This window comes from Recurvomyces mirabilis (assembly GCF_035927965.1).
Source record: "Recurvomyces mirabilis strain CCFEE 5264 chromosome Unknown scaffold_27, whole genome shotgun sequence".
In the NCBI taxonomy this organism is placed as follows: domain Eukaryota; kingdom Fungi; phylum Ascomycota; class Dothideomycetes; order Mycosphaerellales; family Teratosphaeriaceae; genus Recurvomyces; species Recurvomyces mirabilis.
The window spans coordinates 90649-108284 of NW_027041961.1; the positions used below are offsets into that span (position 1 = coordinate 90649).

Consider the following 17636-nt stretch of genomic DNA (forward strand, 5'->3'; position numbering starts at 1 on the left):
CGGATCTGATAGTCGAATTGTCTGCCTTGGGAGTGGATCTAGACAGTAAGGATTGTGTCGGTCTTATCCTTCATCAGCGTCCACGGTTTCCGCAGACTTCTCCTTCGACGGCTGCTGCTCCTCTTCCGCCAACTTCTGAAAATCCTTCTGAGTCATAAGCACTCCTCCCACAGCACCCAACGCCACTCCCAACAAGATGATCATTCCTCCGATCAAGACCGTCCGCCAATGACTCTGCATTTCCAGCCATACATGGACAAACCATCTCACCACCGGTGTCACAACCAGCTTCCGCTCTGTAGCTAGATCCGGATTGATAGTGATCAGGAGTGCCACCAGAACGATCAAAACTGCGGTCAAAATCACCACGGTCAGAACTTGGATGACCGCGACTGTGAGGGCGATGTTCTTCAGCGTTTGCAGGACCTCGAAGCCTGCTGTTACCAGTGGCGTGACCTCATCAAAGGCTGCGTTGATTTGTTTAGAGTATGGGATACCCATCGTGCCGAACTGCTTTATGCTTGTGTGGATGTCGTGAATACAACCATGCGACATTGGTCGTCGACGATGGATGTTTGCAGCATGCTATACTTCTTCGGGGAACGAACTCTCGTCTCCATCTTGCAAGGAAATATGATGACTGCCCTGGTCAGCTCATGATCACGTTTGTGATAAGAAGAGATGACGTGGGTGGCGTCATGCTCGCCGAGTCGGTGTTGATCGATCAGTCCACAACTTCACCACGAACAACATGATTCTGAATCTACATCGGCTGTACGTGCTACGTGCAGAGAGTCAAGGCGAGGATCTTGTGTAGATGTATATCGCAACGCTTGACACCCAGTCATGAATGGTTGAAAGCCGGTACCACAATACCTTCCCAAAGAGGATGGCACGACTTGCATCTTATACTTACGGACAGCATCGTCTTCGTTTCAACCTTCTCGACCCCTCTGCGAGACAAAGGAATGGCTACGATGCCGTAACCTGCGAAGTCGATAGCAAGTCCGGCCGCTTTGTTGCATATTCCCTTCGACAGCAGCGATTACGATATCCGTACATCGACAAAGCCAGCACAATGAATGTATTTACCGCCACGGCGAAAGAGATGTTCGAGTATTCGTATCTCCATCATCCGGCCTCCTTATTCCTTCGCACGTGCATCAGTTCATCCCCGTCCAGCTCCGTAAAGTAGTAGCGCGCTCACCACCACCGTCAACATGGCCACCAACATCGACGCCGCTCGTGTCGCGTACACTCGCGCCAACACGACCATGAAAGCCTGCACTTTCCGCCTCGCCTCCGCCAACGCAACCCTCTATGCAGCGCAATCCACCTACCGCGCCGCCCTCGCAGACCTGAAGAACGAAGTCGAGAACGCCCAACTCCTGGCAGACAAAGCCAGCGCCGAGATGAAATTCGCTCAGCACTCTGTCAAGGAGAACGAAGCCGCGCTCGTGAAAGCTCAAGATGCTGAAGGCGATGCCAAGCAAGTTCTCAACCAGGCTCTGGCTGCCAGGTCCAGACGTGTGAACAAGCATGATGTGTTCGAGCCTGCGCTGCCGGCCGAAGATGCGCCAGTGCTTCCCCAATCCGCGGCGGAAAAGTATATCGCCACCGCCGAAGCGGCGTTCGAAGATCTGGAGAACCTAGATGAGTTTCCCGAGCCTGAAGCAGAACCCTGCGGCAACGCCTCCTGTGCTCGTAACGCGTCCAGTCGTGCTTTGACAGCTTGTCCGCACAATCTGGCTGCGGGACTCGCAGGTCTTAGTGCCAAGAATCTCAAAGCCGCGAAGAAGGTATTTTCTCCTGAGCAATTTGGAGGAAATACTGGATTCAAGAATAAGGCGTATGAGGTTTGTGCTGCGATTGATAAACTCATTGCTGCGCAAATTCTGAACCAGACGCCGAGATGGCAGCAGGGAAAGGCTTTTGACAAGAATCGTCGGATGGACAGGGGTCATTGAAATGAGCAACTTTAGCTCTTGCATATGAGTAAGATCGTAGACCAGATCATGCTGATCTCGCAACGGCTTGCTGTCGAGGGACTGAGGGCTGTTGAGCTGTAGGAAGCTAAGGATCGCTATGTAGGATGTATTAGGTCAGATCTATCATCTATCAGTCTCTGTAATGATGTAACGTGTGCAGACGCCTAAGGCTTGCGCACAATCTCGTCGCCGCCTTCGTGGCAATCGAGATCTAGCCGGTCTCCAGTGCTTCCAGTCCCACTATCAGATATTGGCCCTCACATCAACAGCAGGCTCCTGCGTAGCCTTCTCAGCAACAGGAACAGTAGCCTGAGGCTGGACTTGAGCCTTCTCCTCTCGGTCCAGCGGCTTTGCACCCATCGATCTCCGCTTTTTCGACTCTTCAATCTCGACCAGATGTGCTTCAGCCGGCTCATGCGAGCTGAAGTTGTAAGAGCGGTACTCCGTATTCGCCCACCCAGTGCCGTTAAAGCGATTGCAGTCCGCCCAGTCTTCGGTGAAGTAGTGGAGGAAGCCGCCTGGTCACGAATATCAGCATGACAATGTCAGCACATGTGAGGACGTTCGGGTCATACCGTGAGTAACAACAACAATCTCCTTTTCAGGGCGACTCATCAACCAGATCCTCGCCTCCTTGGCTCTAGCCTCGATAGCCTTGCCAGTGGGAGCCCACTTGCCCTTCTTGCTCGTCCAGCCCTCCTTTACAAGGCCCAGATCAATTGGCTTGCCCTCAAACTCCTTCGCCAGCTCCTGAGGTGTACTTCCAGTATCACACGGTAGATCAGACGTCTCCTGCAACTCCGGTAGTCCAATGACTTTCAGCCCCTTCTTCTCAAGATCCCCACCAAAGCCAAGGAGAGCAGTGTATATCGTCCTTCTTATCGGCGACGCCACGACCGCCTCCACACCATCATGGTAAGGGAACTTGGTAGCGAGATCTCGGCATTGTTGTTCGCCGAAAGGTGTCAAAGATGGGTCGTGGATGGCATGATTCGCAACACTGAGGTTATGATAGCCCTGAGCATGGCGGACGAGGTGCAACGTTGGTGCCATGGTGTTAGTGGGTGACTGGGATGTGAGAAGATCTTTGCTTGCAGCACGTTTGACACGGCGATAGTGTGTAAGGCGGTGCCAGAGGTAGCGCAGGGATAGGAGATGAGATCGTTTCGGCAGGGCCACGGTTATAAGCAGGATGAATAAGAGGACAAAGAAACGAGTTCGAAGATGTACGGGAGGGGAGATTTGTTAGTGTGACTCCTACCTAGTCTGTGTGTTATGAAGCAACGATAGCGAGTGTTGGGAGAAGGTGCACTCCCACCCGCCCTTGCGATAGCGGCGGCGAGTGTCAGTGTCAGTGACTCAGCAATCATCTTTGGTCCATACCAAATCTAGCCCGCACGAGCGTAGGAGCGTGTAGATGAACGCTGGTGAGACGCTTGGTGAGGATGAAGCCACGATGTCGTGAACTTGACATTCATTCGCGCTGCATTGCCGCCGCTGTACCTTCCGCATGCGGACATCACGCCAGACTTGCCACTTTCTCCATTCGCAAGTTATGCTCGTCGAGGACTCCCCATCGCCCCCTTGTTCAAATTTCTTGGATCAATATTCTCAGACTTCTCCGCGAACAATGGTAGATACGGTGGCTAGACATACAAGACGAGCTACGGGACAGACTTGACGCGCATCGACATCCTGGACTCATGCAACACATATACCATTCTCTCCTACGGACGCAGACTGGGGTATTTCTCAACTCCAAACTCAATAGAAGAACCGCGATCAACCCAATCCAACTTAGAAATCGTTCCATCTCAGTTTTCAATAATCCCACGCAAATGTCCAAAGGCCTCCCTCATTTTCGGCGTGGGACTTCCAACCGCACCCTTGGCAGTCAATATCTTCTCCTCCTCTTTCATGCCACGCTCTTGCAGGATCTCCAGCACTGTATGTCCATCCTCGTCCCTGGCATTGAGGTCCGGTGTGCCCATTTCTGCTAGCACGTCCAAAACTTGCGTGTCGCCTTTATCGAGAGCTTGGAGCACGGCGTTCCAGCCTCGGTAGACAAGGTTGATGTCAGCGCCACGGGCGATGAGATGTTTGACGTAGCTCAAGTCGTTTTCGCGGTGTCGGCGGATGGCTTTGATGAGCGGTAAGTGTTCACCGGGTAGGTTTGGGTCTGCGCCAGCTTCATCGAGCAGGAAGCGGAAGATTTCTTTCCGGTCCTCTCGGATTGAGGTTGTGAGGGAGCTGAACACACCTCCGTTCCGTTCCTCTACATCCACACCCTTGGCTAACAGCATCTTGACACTTTCCAGCTTATCAGCTTGTACGGCAATCTCGAGCGCTCCTTTCGGTATCCTATTGACCGCAATGTGAGGAAGAAGCTTCTCCAGACTTTCTGGGTAGTGCACAGCAAGTGTAACGGGCCATTCTTGGCCACGTATCCCTGGGTCTGCACCATATGAAAGCAGAATATCGATGGCTTGCAGATCGCATTCTCGGATCGCCGTGGTAAGCGCCGTGTGACCTGCGGGATTGCGTGCATTGGCGTCGATACCTCTTTCCAACAGGATCAAAAGTGCATCTGTGTTTTTCCGTGCGACTGCCATCTCGACGATCCCCTTCGGACTATTTGCATCGGCTCCAGCATCAAGGACTTTGCCAAGTAGATGCGCGCGGTGGTGCGTGACACACTTGAACGCTGGATACTCCGAGGCCATTTCATTTGGATCTGCACCGGCTTTGAGCAGAGTGTCGACTAGCGCTTCGTGATTGTCTCGGATGGCTGTGCACAGCGGCGTGAATATGCCGTCCTTCTTGGCATTGGGATCTGCGCCGTGCTTAAGCAAGATACCAACAACTTCCTGCGAGTTGGTAGAGGTCGCCAGCTCAAGCACACCAGGTGCTCGTCTGAGATCTGCTCCCCGTTTAAGAATGAGGTCGAGAATGGCTGGGTGGTGCACAGAAGGCCAAAGCATATGCTTTGGTCCCGGGAGATTTGGATTGGCGTCATGATCAAGCAAGATACTGACAAGGTCCAGTCGTCCTGCTGATATCGCCTTGAATAGTGCAGTCTCTCCATGGTCATTCTTGTGATTTGGATCGGTGTCGTATAACAGCATAAGGCCAACTACCTGCACTGGTGTGATGCTGTTCATCGCCTGGATGAAGGGCGTATTACCATTCCCCAGAATCGAGTCGGCAGTCGCACCATGCTTGAGGTAGAGGTGGGCAAAATGTGCTTTGTCCTCGATCATGGCCAGCGCAAATGGACTCTGGTCGTCCATGCCAGCAGAGATGTTGGGGTCAGCGCCATACTTGAGCAGGAGCTGAGCCGCATCGAAAGCTGAGGCTTCGGTCGCGGTGTAGAGGGGTGTGTAGTTGTCCTTGTCCTTGGCATTCGATTCAGCTCCGAAAGCTAGCAGAAGCCGTATCGAGTCAATGTCGTGGTTGAGGACAGCAAGTCGCAGCAAGTTGCAATCGATACCATGATCTGGCGGGACGCCAGAATCGAGCAGATGTTCCACCATTTTCACGTTCTGGTCCTGGATGGCTACGAGTAGGGCAGTTTTCGAGCCGACAGGTACGCTGCCTTTGCTGTGCTTGGGTCTCCAACGGGTGACTGTCGTTGGATCTACCTTCACTCGAATTGCCTGTCTGGGCAAGTCATCGAGATCAAGAGAGGCCAGTTTATCTTCAAAGTGCTCTGTAGAGGGTGTGGTGGCTTCTCCACTAGTATCAGACGATCTCGCTCCCCCGCGAGCACTGAACGTGGACGACAACACTGTAGTCTTGCTGGATGTAGTGGTCGCTGATGGTCTGGCATTACGATCCCGGTCGCCATGATGAGGCAAAGACGCATCGCGGTATGGCAGGTTAGAGTGTGAAGTAGTCGGCTGATTGTGTGTTACAGTTCGCAAAGTTGGCTCGGGGGGTAAGAATCCTCTGTCTGGTGTCGCGTCTGGCACCATCTCATGCTTTTGCACTGAGCTTGGAATGACTGGACATGTTGGGTCGCGACAGTTCAGGACAGCAGCAAGTGCTGTAAATCCAATTGCTGGCGAGGTCGAACTCGGATCATCTAATAGACCCCAGGTATACAGCATGGTGTTCCGTTTCGCAGCCTCTCGACATTGAACTAGTGCTAATCTCATCTTCTCAATGTCGGAGTCGGCAAACATCATCCTGAAGCCCTTTCCGAGCTTGCCAAAGCCCGAGGACCTCTCATTTTCGAGTAGCTTGTTGACCATTTGCTTGAGGGCAAGGATGATGGTGTGATACTGGCGGAAGATCTCTCGCAGCTCTCGATCCGTGTGTTGCGGGAATTGTGTGTGTGAGCGCACGGCCTCGGTGAGACCATTCTTTGCTGAGAACAGATATCGACTTGACTCCACGAAGTCAGTGGAAAGCTCCTTGAAGCCATGCCGGGATTTCTCGACATCGCTCATGTATTCAAGGATGTGCACAGCCACATTGTTGCCTAGCTGTATGACTGTGATGCAGTTGTCCAAGAGAGTGTCTTTGCCTTTGTAAGGAGCCATGTCGCGAGCTAGGACAAGGCTGGTTCACAAGAACAGACGAGGGCTGTAGTAGATGGAGGCAAGCTTTGGAGAAGGTAGCAGAGCTCGAGCTGGCTTTGTACATACTCAGTGCGCCCATGCCGTACGGTTACAAATACCCTTGGGCCTCACTGCCGCGATGATCCAGATCCTACATAGCGCTAATGCCGCTTCACGAAGGGTTCGCAGCATTAATGACCAGTGAAGAGTCGGCATCCTTGCGCGATTGCAAGATTGGCCATGTGCTTGTGGCCTCGCCTTGCCCGGAGCAGCACCAAGCTTCGAGTCCTCGTCCCCGGAGTTGAAGCATACTTCCTTACCGTATAAGGTTTCGCATGAACCTGAATGTGGTTGATCAGGCACGTGGTGGTGGATGCGGCGGGGTTATCACTGAATCTCAAACTCGATTCTGGCCAGAGACTGCGCGGTCGTATGGGCACACGAGAAGTGATCTTGGTGCCCATGAGTCAAGGGTGTACTGCTTCGCCGTGTAGGCATAGCTGCGGGGCGCCCACCAACCCGGTAGGAACAAATCGTCAGCGCTGTGCGTCGTCTGGTCGAACAGGTAGCGATAGTGGTGGCCTGAGCGAGTGTGCGTCTGATTCCGAACCACGTGTAGTGACCTTCGCTCTGTTTACAAGCAACCAAGTCACCCAAAATCCTGTAGGAGTGATGTCTCGTCCTGCAGGATCCTCAGCGCACGCAGCAACACCGCAGAGGCTCGGTGAAGTGATAGCACTACACCAAGCTTGGCACCCCTCCGTGCCGCAACTGATCCTTCGCTCAAATACTGTAGATACCAAGCCGCCCACACGGAATAGGAAGCTGAGATACTGCAGTAAACTATGATTCGTAACGGCCATTCGAGATGCCAGTCCATTTCGCGAGGAGAGTTTACGACAAGAACCTTATGCCCTTGACACTGACTCATACTTGCCGTTGGCGGAGTCGAGCGACTGCTGTTGTCGGCAGTGGAGCAAACAGACGACTGTAAGTACCGATGCTCGACAGAGTACTCTAACGATGGGTGGAGCGTTGGATTCCGTTGGCTGCTGAGCAAGTTGATGAAGATGATATCCATCGTACAGAGGCGATATGGCCACGGCACGGCAACGGCCCTCGCCCCGAGTGGCTCCATGGTGGGCCGATGTTCGTCAAATTATAACAGAGCACCTCAACAGAAGAAGTCGTAGCAGTCTAAGACCAGCCTTTAGCAAAGAACGGTTCATGGAAATAGGGCTAAAGCTATCGTGAGGCCATATCGTTGACTCATGCATTTCTTGATATTGTGCTGTCGCTAGACCTGTTTCTCACGCGTTGCTGACCTTCCATGTCTTCTGGACGCGGATGCTCTCTGGTGGTAGTATTCTTTCCTCGCTCGCAGTCTCCGGCCAATCTCTTTCTACCAGACCACCCTCGCCTTCGACCTCCTCCGCACCAACGCATACTGTCCTTGCGTGCTTCTGCCGAGCAAAATTCTCCATCTCGACACTGGGATCTGTCATAGAGTCTAGCTCCTTTGTGCCTGATCGCCAGCTCTTCTTTGGACCACTTGATGATCGAATATTAGGTGTTCCGATACCGTGACCATTGCTGGGACCACTACGGCTCCGATAGGATGAGCCGTGACGAAGCTGGGTGAACAATACTCGGAAGCTCGTCTGCCAACTCGTTAGTCAGCCTCGTCTCAAGTCTCAAATATGAGTCAAGCGTCGCAACTCACCATACAGGCTACGCTCACAGCTACACTAGTTTCGATGCCAGACCATAGAGCCAACCAAGTTATCTCTGGATGAACACCGCCCTCGGAGCTAGTGACCACCACTCTTACGGCCGCGAAGATCATCGTGATCACACCTGTACAGTCGTTAGCCGGCGATCACACTAATATGTCCACAACCTGCAGAGACCTACCTAAACAGAGCACACCAAGCAATCCCATCTTCTGTGCAAGACTCATCTTTAGGCCGATGGTGAGCCATAGCGGTATCACGATGACTTTATGACAATCAGCAAGTATGGTATATCGTTGAGGGGAGGCCATACTCAGGAAATCTGTTATCATGTCTACGGCTGTGCTAAACCGCAGACTGACAGCGGAGAGGTATATGTTGATCGGCTTCTCGCATTGGCCTGTAGGGAATCAGTCTCTTACTTAGCCATCAGAATCTCCCAGTATACGTACCGAGCACAAATGATGTGCACGACAGCGGGTAAGTAATAACGCAACCGACATAGCTGATCGCAGTGATCACCGCAACGGCCCACCAGAATCGTCGAGGCCACAATGTCTGGTTAGACAGCTGGTAGAAGAAAGCCAGGAAGCAGGCTTTGACCGTCCACAGGCAACTCCAAAACAGCACGGTAGATGCAAATTGACATTTGAGGTAGAAGGTCGATCGTGTCATGAACTCCGGACCGGGAATCAACAGGCCGTGGGAGTATTTCAAAAGGTCGTACATCGGCTCAGCCATAAGACTCGTCACGATCGAATTGCTGATGAGCATGCACAATGCGAGAACCAGCAGAGTGTCATCGATCAGTTGTCGTCGCCCAAACTTGATGTGAATGGCCAGTCTTGCTGCCACGAGCGACGTGGCCAGCCCCGTAAGTGCCCATACAACGCCCTGGTGAATTCATGAGTATCAACCTTTGGACGAATTGATTCTGAACGTACAAGCAGAGCAGTATAGCTGATTCTGTTGGTCTTGGGCTGCGTGACCTCTGGTGAGCCGCCGAACGACGACATCGTTCTTGATCGCCAAGCGTTGATCGAGCAAACGGGTGAGCGGAGTAGACAGCGACGGCGTCGACATTATCCATAACTAGGGATTTCTACACTATACAGTACGCGAAGGATGTCACATCACTGACACGGACATTTGTCCGATCTTGTGTTGCCGAGCTGTCAGGTCCGTCAAGCGTCAATCCCACGCAGTCCACTTGCCGGAGCGATGTCGATCAGGCACGGGATTCACGCACGCTTTCGACAGATTGCATGCAGCTAGGTGCCGGGTTGACATGATCCATGCCCAACATTGCACGCTTATATTGCCAGCCACTCCGGTTGGCGGTGTGTGAGCAGGGACTATATCACCCTTGTCAGCCCATCGTTCACGATTATGATTGAGAGCAGCTTCAATTTCCGAGCTCGCGTGGAGTTCGAGCACGCCATTGTAAGGCAGACACTAATCTCCATAATGATATTTCGTCGATATAGACGAAATAGACCCCGCTTTACGAGACCGAAGCTGCATACAGCGATACACGATCTTGCATCTTCGTAACATAATGACGGGCTCTGTGTTCACACTCACACAATCTTTTCATGATTACGAGATGCCCGAGATTCACTGCCCATCCGCCATATCTGACCTCGACGACCTATACGAGCAGTAGATAGTTCTTTCGCGAGCCCGCTTCTATAGAGTCCCATACGAACCCGTTCTGCTCATCCCGCCAAATCGCTTGCAAAATTTGCAGAGCTCTGCTGACTTGACAGCAGCCATTTTCGGATAAAGTGCTCTTGAAGTGTTTCGCCAGCCAATCTCTTTCAGGAAGACATTGCCGATCAAGATATAGACCAGCCTGGTACAGCGGCCACGACATCGAGTAGCTCCAAGCTGTAGCGGGTGGCATAGCTCTGCCGTGCTGTACGATCTTCTGGGCCATCGTTCTGGTTTCTGAACCACAATAGCCCTCAAGTCGAAATGCTGCGGAAATGTACAGAACGACGGCGTAGCCGTAAGCTAGCTCAAGGCGTGATCATGGTTGATCTACAACTTCCCCAAGCAATGAAACCAACGACTTTGCATCATCCACCAGCTTTGATGCCTGTGCCATTATGTCCAGGTCCGTTTTCTCCAATTCGTGGCGAGCTTTGTACAGTCGAGTGCCTTCCACGATCATTTGAAGAAGCTCGAGCGGGCATGGAAAGCAATCATCTCGCCAAGACCGTCCATGCTGTGCGGATTCAAGGCGGTCGATGGTGGCCCTCAAGGATCTTGCGGACAGTGCTGGCGGGCGCCTGGATGTCGTTGAACCCATTACATCAAGCCTGGGATAGTGTTAGCACGCCCCGCACCAAAAGGAGTACTTCGAGATTGCATACCAAAGCAATCTCTGCTCAACGAAAGAGTCCTCGGTGCCGTCTGAGCTCCTGATGTTGACGATGTCCCGTGCAGCCTTCAGGTGTATCTCGAATTCACCAGGATCATCAACACAAATCTATGATCGTTAGCTGACAAGTTATGATCGACTGTCTGTGAGGCCATACATCTAGTTGAGCCAGCATGAGTGTCGCCATCAAGCTCCCGAAATCAGTAGCCTGCTCATCCTGTTGGAGTCTGTACCGCAAAGCTTCTGTGGCTTTGACTCGAAGCGCAAGACCTCGTCGTCTCAAATTCAGATCGCCTCGTCGAACTGCCAGATGGTATGCTGCCGACGAGGCTACTGCATACCGAACCGGAAATACATGTGTCAACATCGGCAGGACGTATCGCACGTAAGGATTTCGCTGGGCATCTTCACCTAAGTAGAATATTGTCGTCTGCTCTCTCGTGACTGTGCACATTTAGTATGCTGGCTCTAAGCGGTGTACAGGGCTACACACAGTAGTCCAGAAGGTCTTGGAGACCATCGTCACCAGGCACGCTAGATGGTTTCAATGCTTTGACCTGGCCAGGAGTTGCAACGACGACAGAAGTCTTGCTGGCAACAGGTATTGATTTCCCGGCGAGTCTACCCCGAGCAGCCACGCCTAGCCAGCGCGTAATATAGCCTTCGCATTGCACATGCCGTTGCTCGCATGCCTTGCACGCAGGCAAACGTCTGTCACATTTGCGTCCACGTCGCTTGCACGTGCGGCAAGCTGTACCATGTACTGCGCCAGTAGACATGGATCATCTTGAATTGCCTGTATATCCGTTGAGGGAGGATGTTGCAGACTGACCTGTGGTGGTGTCGGTATAAAAGACGGGATGGAGGGATTCACATTGATAGACTTTTGGGCCAACACCAAATAGGCTGCTATCTCAGTCGAAAGCAGTGCTAAGCCTTTTAAAGCCTAAGGACCACTTCTTCTTGCCATCACACATCACACAGCAGCATCAGCTTGAGCCCGAACTGGTCGATGTTTGCGTCCTCGGGGTCAAAGTCCAGCCGCAAGCTCAAAGATGAGTCTTCGAAAGTGGAGAGCTCGTGATAATGGCTCGCGAACCAGGCATAAATACTTCACATCGGCTCGGACAAGTGATGCTATGTCCACTTTCTATCTTTGAACCGGCTTGACCATGGGCAGTAGCATTCAGTCCGTAGCAGTCAAAGGAGCTCTTCCCTGGGATACCCGCGAAGCACTCCGCCAAGAGCTGTTCGCCGATGAAAATGCCTTCATGCGTGCCTTGCCGAAGGTTGAGCTACATGTTCATCTCGAAGGTACCTTGACGCCCGAACTCCGTTGGAAGCTTGCCCAGAGGAATGGTATGACACTTGGCCTGGAGAGAACTGGAGTGACGTACACTTCTCTGGAGCAGCTGAAGGCTTCATATGCGGGTGCTCAGATACGACCGGGACACGAGTTCGACAACGAAGAGGAGAAGTTTACTTTCTTTGAGGCTTATTATGGTGGTTTCGAAGTACTCAAGACCAAGCAAGACTTCTATGATCTGGCCATGAACTACTTCAATCGAGTCGCTGCCATAAATGTTCGTTACTGTGAGGTCTTCTTCGACCCACAAGGTCATACGAATAGAGGTGTTTCTTGGGATGCGATGATGGGTGGTCTACGCGATGCTCAGGCGGTAGCGGGGCGCGATCTCAACGTGAGCATGCCGTCCTTTACAGCGAGAAGATTCTACTGACACACTTAGCTTTACTGCCAATGGATCATGTGTTTCATGCGAGACCTATCCCCAGAGTCGGCCATGGAGCATTACGAGGCATCTCTGCCATACCACGATATTATCATCGGTATTGGATTGGACTCAGACGAACATCTTCGACCTCCAGCGTTGTTCGCCGATTTGTACAAACGTGCTCGGCAAGATGGTCTGTTCCTGACCTGTCACTGCGACGTTGCCACAGACAACACCCATGAGCACATACGCCAAGTGGTCTTGGATATCGGTGGGAACGGTGTAGACAGGATCGATCATGGTCTCAACGCTACAGAGAAGCCCGAACTCATGGAGCTTATTCAGGACAGAGGAATCGGTATGACAGTTTGTCCATGGTCGTACCTCCGACATCAACCGGTCGACGAAGTCATTCCAAGAATTCGAGCGCTCCACGACGCGGGTATCAAGATCGCTGTAGCCAGCGACGACCCTGCATATATGGAGGATGTATGGGTGGCGCATAACCTCTTGTTGGTGAAGAAGATGTGCGAGTTTGATGACAGAGATATGGTGACGCTGGCCCGCAACGCCATTGATATGAGTTGGGGAAAAGAGGAGGTCAAAACTCGCTTGCTCGATGAGCTTCAGATGGTAGTTAATGAGTATCTGGACGCACTACAGATTTAGCCACACCAAAACCGCGGGAACACAGTCGTTCATCATAACGCCGAGGTCAATGGGCAGATGCACTCCAATGAGCCTTCTGGCCAAATCATCTGCAACCCACGTGTCGGGGACGATTGTTGTACCTGTCCTGCTTTTGATCCTCGTTGAACTAGTTGTTGAATAGATATTTTTCGACTGATTGAGAACGTTCTCCGTGGCAAGACAAATTAAAAACGGACGGAAATGTACCGGTCATGGTTCTGCGGACACCCTTGCAAGATCCCACCTCTGAGAATCTGAACGTGCCTGATCGCCTCGCCTCCCCTCGCTTCCTTCGCAATATCGCTATACAAGCGATATGCAGCTAGGCCCGGCATATCAAGGCGCAGGCACTACATCCCACGCCTCGTGCACGCCGATCTATATTTTCGATGCAGCGCATTCGCGAGGAACGAACGGCACGGCGACAATCCGAGATGCTCACCTACAGGTCGATCAAAGAGAACGTGTAATGTATACTACGACTTTCCTCCTTCTTGGAGAAACCTGTTGTTTTCCGTGTCCTCCTCCCCACGCTACCTCCTCGTACGGAATCTTCCTCCTCCCTGTTCCCTCACCTGCAGCATGTTCGCACGACTAGTTCTGGCTGCATCAGCCATCGGTTTCACCATCGCCTCGCCTGTGGTGGTCGAACGAGCCGCAGCTGCACCGTCGAGTCCTCCCAGCTCGTGGCAACCTGCTCAGTACTCTCCGGACCAAGCACGCCAATTGATGCAACAGAAGCTGTCATGCGTAAGGCAGAAACCGATTTCACGAAGGAAATGACAAGGGCTGACTAGATATTGTCCGAGATACAGTGCTCTGGACTATCTTTCGTTTTCGGCAACAAGATCTCGTATCCCAACAGCACGGTCTATGATACTTCGGTGGCATCGTACTGGAGCTTGCAGGAGGCCCAAGTGGAGCCGAACTGTGTCTTCAAGCCGACGACTACCACCGACGTGCAGTTGGCAGTGTTTCTTCTGCATATTGGCGGGAAGCTGTTCCCAGGTCAATGCGAATTTGCTGTTAGGTCTGGAGGGTAAGCCGTAATCTCGTGATCTATCTCAACCCATTGATAATAACTATCGTAGCCACACGCCCTTCTCCGGCGCTGCCAACATTGAAAATGGTGTGACCATTGACCTTCAGAGCTTCAAGCAGCTTATTGTGGCCGCCGACCGTCAAACTGTGCAGATTGGAACTGGAAATAGATGGGCCGATGTCTACTCCTCTCTTGATGCCCAGCAGCTCGCCACATCCGGTGGTCGTGTGGGCATCGTAGGTGTCGGTGGTCTGACAACTGGAGGCGGGATCTCATTCTTCTCTCCTCGCTATGGCTTCGTATGCGACAATGTGGTCAACTTCCAGGTCATCTTGGCTTCAGGACTGATAGTCAACGCCAATGCCACTTCATATCCAGATCTCTGGCGTGCTCTTCGTGGTGGCTCCAACAACTTCGGTATTGTGACCACTTTCACCATGAGGACTTTTGAGCAGGGCAAGTTCTGGGGAGGCTTCATCGGCTTGACTATCGACACAATCCAGCAACAATTCCAAGCATTCACAGACTTGCTTTCATCGCCACAATATGACCCATATGCCGCGCTCATCTATAGTGTCGTGTACAATGTCACTGGCCGGAACTGGTACGTCGCTAGCAACTTCGAGTACACCAAGCCTCAAGCCTACCCGCCGTTCTTCCAGAACTTCACCTCCCTTCCGCAAACCTTCTCTACCATGCGTATCTCGAACCTCACGGACTTCACCCTGGAGTTGGCAGCTTCCAATCCACTTGGCTTCCGTCAGCTCTTCGCTACTGGAACATATGGTGCCTCTGCCCAGCAAATGGCAGCCATCTATCGCATCGCCAACACCACCGTTCAGCCCATCAATGACATTGCCGGGCTTAAGTGGAGTATCTCTTTCCAGCCTGAGCCGACGGTCATCACATCAAAAGCTGCAGCCAACGGAGGCAACTCGCTTGGCCTCAGCACATCGGACGGTAATATCTTCAACGTCCTTCTCACGGCTACGTGGGACAATGCGGCAGACGACGCTCGCGTGAACACACAGGCGAAATCTTTGTTTGCGCAGGCGCAAGCTTCTGCGACCACCCTCGGCAAGACAAACCCATACCTATATCTCAACTATGCCGCCCCATGGCAAGACCCCATTGCCGGCTACGGTGCCGACAACGTGGCTGCGTTGCAGGCCGCGAGCAAGAAGTATGATCCGGATAGTGTGTTCCAGTACCAGGTTCCCGGAGGCTTCAAGCTCTTCAAGTAGGCGAGATAACTATCTAGATTGAATATAGTCAATCGAAATTGTGCCCGTCTGCAGTCGCTGTACCATGACTATTGATTGATGTGCCAGTCCGGTAGGACACAACGCAGATGACTTCCATGCTGGGATTCCGTTGCCGTATCATACATCCTGGGCGGAATGCCGGTTGTAGCTAAGACCAAGCATGTACACAGCACCGCCCAGTGTGCTTTGATGACCTATCTGATCGATCAACATAACAGATTCCTCCGGCCTTCACAAGTCGATGCTGCAGGGGCTCAGAGCAAAGATAGAGTTCAAGGATGTCATACAGCTTCACCAAACACAACTACGAATTGGCACTAACAGGGCATGATGCGTTGAGCGTAAACTGAGCAATGAGTCTGGTCATGACGTCCAAGTTGATTATGGACAAGAAGTAAGACATTAGCCGTAAGTCTTACCCTGAGACGACACTATTCGACGAGCCACTCAAATACCTGACGAGTTGCTGTGCAGCGTGCATGCATCAACAATCTCCACATATCCTCTTCCTGTCTAACAAAACACACAGCTCTCCTAGTTTCATCTTTACCTCTCACACCAGACCCTTGGAAGCCATATCACTCATCCCAATGTCCATCCCCATCCTCAACCTCGTCTGCAAACTCAATACACCACTCCCCAGCTTCCTCGGCATCCCATCTTCGTCCGACCCGACAAACGACGAGGGTGAAAATACAAGTGACTCGCCCAGCTTCAGCCCCAGAATCCTCTTGAACAGCTCCGCCCGGCCATGCTCGGTGGTCGTCATGCTGGAAGCGCCGCCTAGATGTCCTTCGATCGCTGCGAACCATGCCGGGGAGTTGAAGTGATGGATGATGCTCGTGTTGCACAAGTCGAGGAGGGATGGGGACAGCGTCGGTTCTTGTGTGGAGATGACGACCCTAGTGCCGTTGTGACGCTGCGTACGGATCGTGCTGAGGAGATGTTCGGTGAAAGTCGCCGCCGCGTCAGACTTGTTTAGGTATTTGTGCGCTTCGTCCAGAGCGATGATCTTCGCTACTGCTTTGGGCTGCTGCAGAACGAGTCCCAGGCAGATATCAAATAGTGAACAGACAGTAGCAGGACCGACGAAGGTGTCACTGAGGTCGACGATCGTCAGCGTGCCGGGCTGGAGGTCAAGCATATTCGCGTTCGTTGTCTTCTGGCGAGAGTCCATGAACTCCTGGAGTAAATCGAAGCGCTGTTTCATCATCGACTTCTGAGCAGGATTGAAGTTCTTGTCGTCCTCAAGCTTCGTCCGAAAAGCCTTGAAGTTGAACGGCTTGCTCGCCTTCTTCATCTGCCGCAGCTCATGCTCAATGATCTCCATATACAACGGTACTGAACCCTCTTGATCTGAGAACGCCATGAGCTTCTTCATTGAGTTTGCGTCCAGCTGGCTGTCGCGGAACAACAGAGCTTCAACCGTCAGATGATTGTTGGCGCCTTCCAGAGCCGAGTAGCGCCTGCGAATTTCTACCAAGTTGGCAGCAGAAGCCAGCACGCGGACTTTGATTTCCAGTGAGCACAGTGTCGCAGTTTCGTTAGCCAGAGTCGAATTCAGGTCGTAGTGGAACACCAACCCTGCGATGGGCAGCGCGAGATGATTGACAGTCTTGTTCTTCAGTAGGCAATTCTCCAGCACAGCTGACAAAGTATAGCTCTTGCCGCCGCCCTGTGACCCGCAGATGAAGGTCGAATGTGGTGCATCAACGTTGAAGAGGATTGGCTCGATATCGCCATCCTCGTCAACGTTCTCGAGGTCATAGCCAAGCAGGCCATATTGCGGGAAGATCTTGGCTTTGTTTGTCGAGTTGTCGATGTTGTGACGGACGCTCAGTGAGAACAGGGGAGAATTACGCAGCTCTTCTTGATCACCAGTGCGCTTGTCGTTCACCTTGCTACGCCATTGCAGCAACGCAGTCTTCTCTTCTTCGTATGTCGTCATGATCTTAGATTGACCCTGAGAGTTGATGGTGTGGGTTGGGAGTCTTGCCAGGACAGGCATACCACTTTTATCTTGCGCCCAGTCTTTGAGGCTGAGTTTGCTGAATCTGCGACAAGTCCAGATTATTTGCGCAGCCATTGCTGAAAGGTCCTTGTCCAGTGGTCTTTACCATGCTCGTTCGAACAGGAAATGCAGTTTTGATACATTGTCGAGGCAAACAAATTTCTGAACAATCCCGTGAGTATGTCTCGCTACACCTCTCATCAAAGGACGCACCAAAATACCCTGC

At 52.3% G+C, this 17636-nt stretch overlaps 8 protein-coding genes across 8 annotated transcripts; 3 read left to right on the forward strand and 5 right to left on the reverse strand.

Annotated features, from left to right (window-relative positions):
• Window positions 1-63: 63 nt before the first annotated feature.
• On the reverse strand, window positions 64-501 carry LTS14_008726 (uncharacterized protein; the record flags this gene model as incomplete). Its single annotated transcript, XM_064841412.1, has 1 exon — window positions 64-501. One exon carries the CDS (start codon window positions 499-501, stop codon window positions 64-66), a length of 438 nt encoding a protein of 145 aa, XP_064690903.1.
• A 719-nt stretch (window positions 502-1220) lies between these two features.
• On the forward strand, window positions 1221-1967 carry LTS14_008727 (uncharacterized protein; the record flags this gene model as incomplete). Its single annotated transcript, XM_064841413.1, has 1 exon — window positions 1221-1967. One exon carries the CDS (start codon window positions 1221-1223, stop codon window positions 1965-1967), a length of 747 nt encoding a protein of 248 aa, XP_064690904.1.
• Window positions 1968-2231: 264 nt separating this feature from the next.
• Window positions 2232-3041, reverse strand: LTS14_008728 (uncharacterized protein; the record flags this gene model as incomplete). Its single annotated transcript, XM_064841414.1, has 2 exons — window positions 2232-2506; window positions 2564-3041. The coding sequence occupies 2 exons, from the start codon at window positions 3039-3041 to the stop codon at window positions 2232-2234; spliced, it is 753 nt and encodes a 250-aa protein (XP_064690905.1).
• Window positions 3042-3802: 761 nt separating this feature from the next.
• On the reverse strand, window positions 3803-6650 carry LTS14_008729 (uncharacterized protein; the record flags this gene model as incomplete). Its single annotated transcript, XM_064841415.1, has 2 exons — window positions 3803-6540; window positions 6638-6650. 2 exons carry the CDS (start codon window positions 6648-6650, stop codon window positions 3803-3805), a joined length of 2751 nt encoding a protein of 916 aa, XP_064690906.1.
• Window positions 6651-7860: 1210 nt separating this feature from the next.
• On the reverse strand, window positions 7861-9299 carry LTS14_008730 (uncharacterized protein; the record flags this gene model as incomplete). The annotated part of the gene is made up of 6 exons (XM_064841416.1): window positions 7861-8211; window positions 8274-8407; window positions 8465-8548; window positions 8597-8683; window positions 8736-9177; window positions 9228-9299. 6 exons carry the CDS (start codon window positions 9297-9299, stop codon window positions 7861-7863), a joined length of 1170 nt encoding a protein of 389 aa, XP_064690907.1.
• Window positions 9300-11841: 2542 nt separating this feature from the next.
• LTS14_008731 (uncharacterized protein) lies at window positions 11842-13071 on the forward strand (the record flags this gene model as incomplete). Its single annotated transcript, XM_064841417.1, has 2 exons — window positions 11842-12369; window positions 12418-13071. 2 exons carry the CDS (start codon window positions 11842-11844, stop codon window positions 13069-13071), a joined length of 1182 nt encoding a protein of 393 aa, XP_064690908.1.
• Window positions 13072-13674: 603 nt separating this feature from the next.
• On the forward strand, window positions 13675-15378 carry LTS14_008732 (uncharacterized protein; the record flags this gene model as incomplete). Its single annotated transcript, XM_064841418.1, has 3 exons — window positions 13675-13842; window positions 13908-14131; window positions 14184-15378. 3 exons carry the CDS (start codon window positions 13675-13677, stop codon window positions 15376-15378), a joined length of 1587 nt encoding a protein of 528 aa, XP_064690909.1.
• A 574-nt stretch (window positions 15379-15952) lies between these two features.
• On the reverse strand, window positions 15953-17485 carry LTS14_008733 (uncharacterized protein; the record flags this gene model as incomplete). The annotated part of the gene is made up of 1 exon (XM_064841419.1): window positions 15953-17485. One exon carries the CDS (start codon window positions 17483-17485, stop codon window positions 15953-15955), a length of 1533 nt encoding a protein of 510 aa, XP_064690910.1.
• Window positions 17486-17636: the final 151 nt, after the last annotated feature.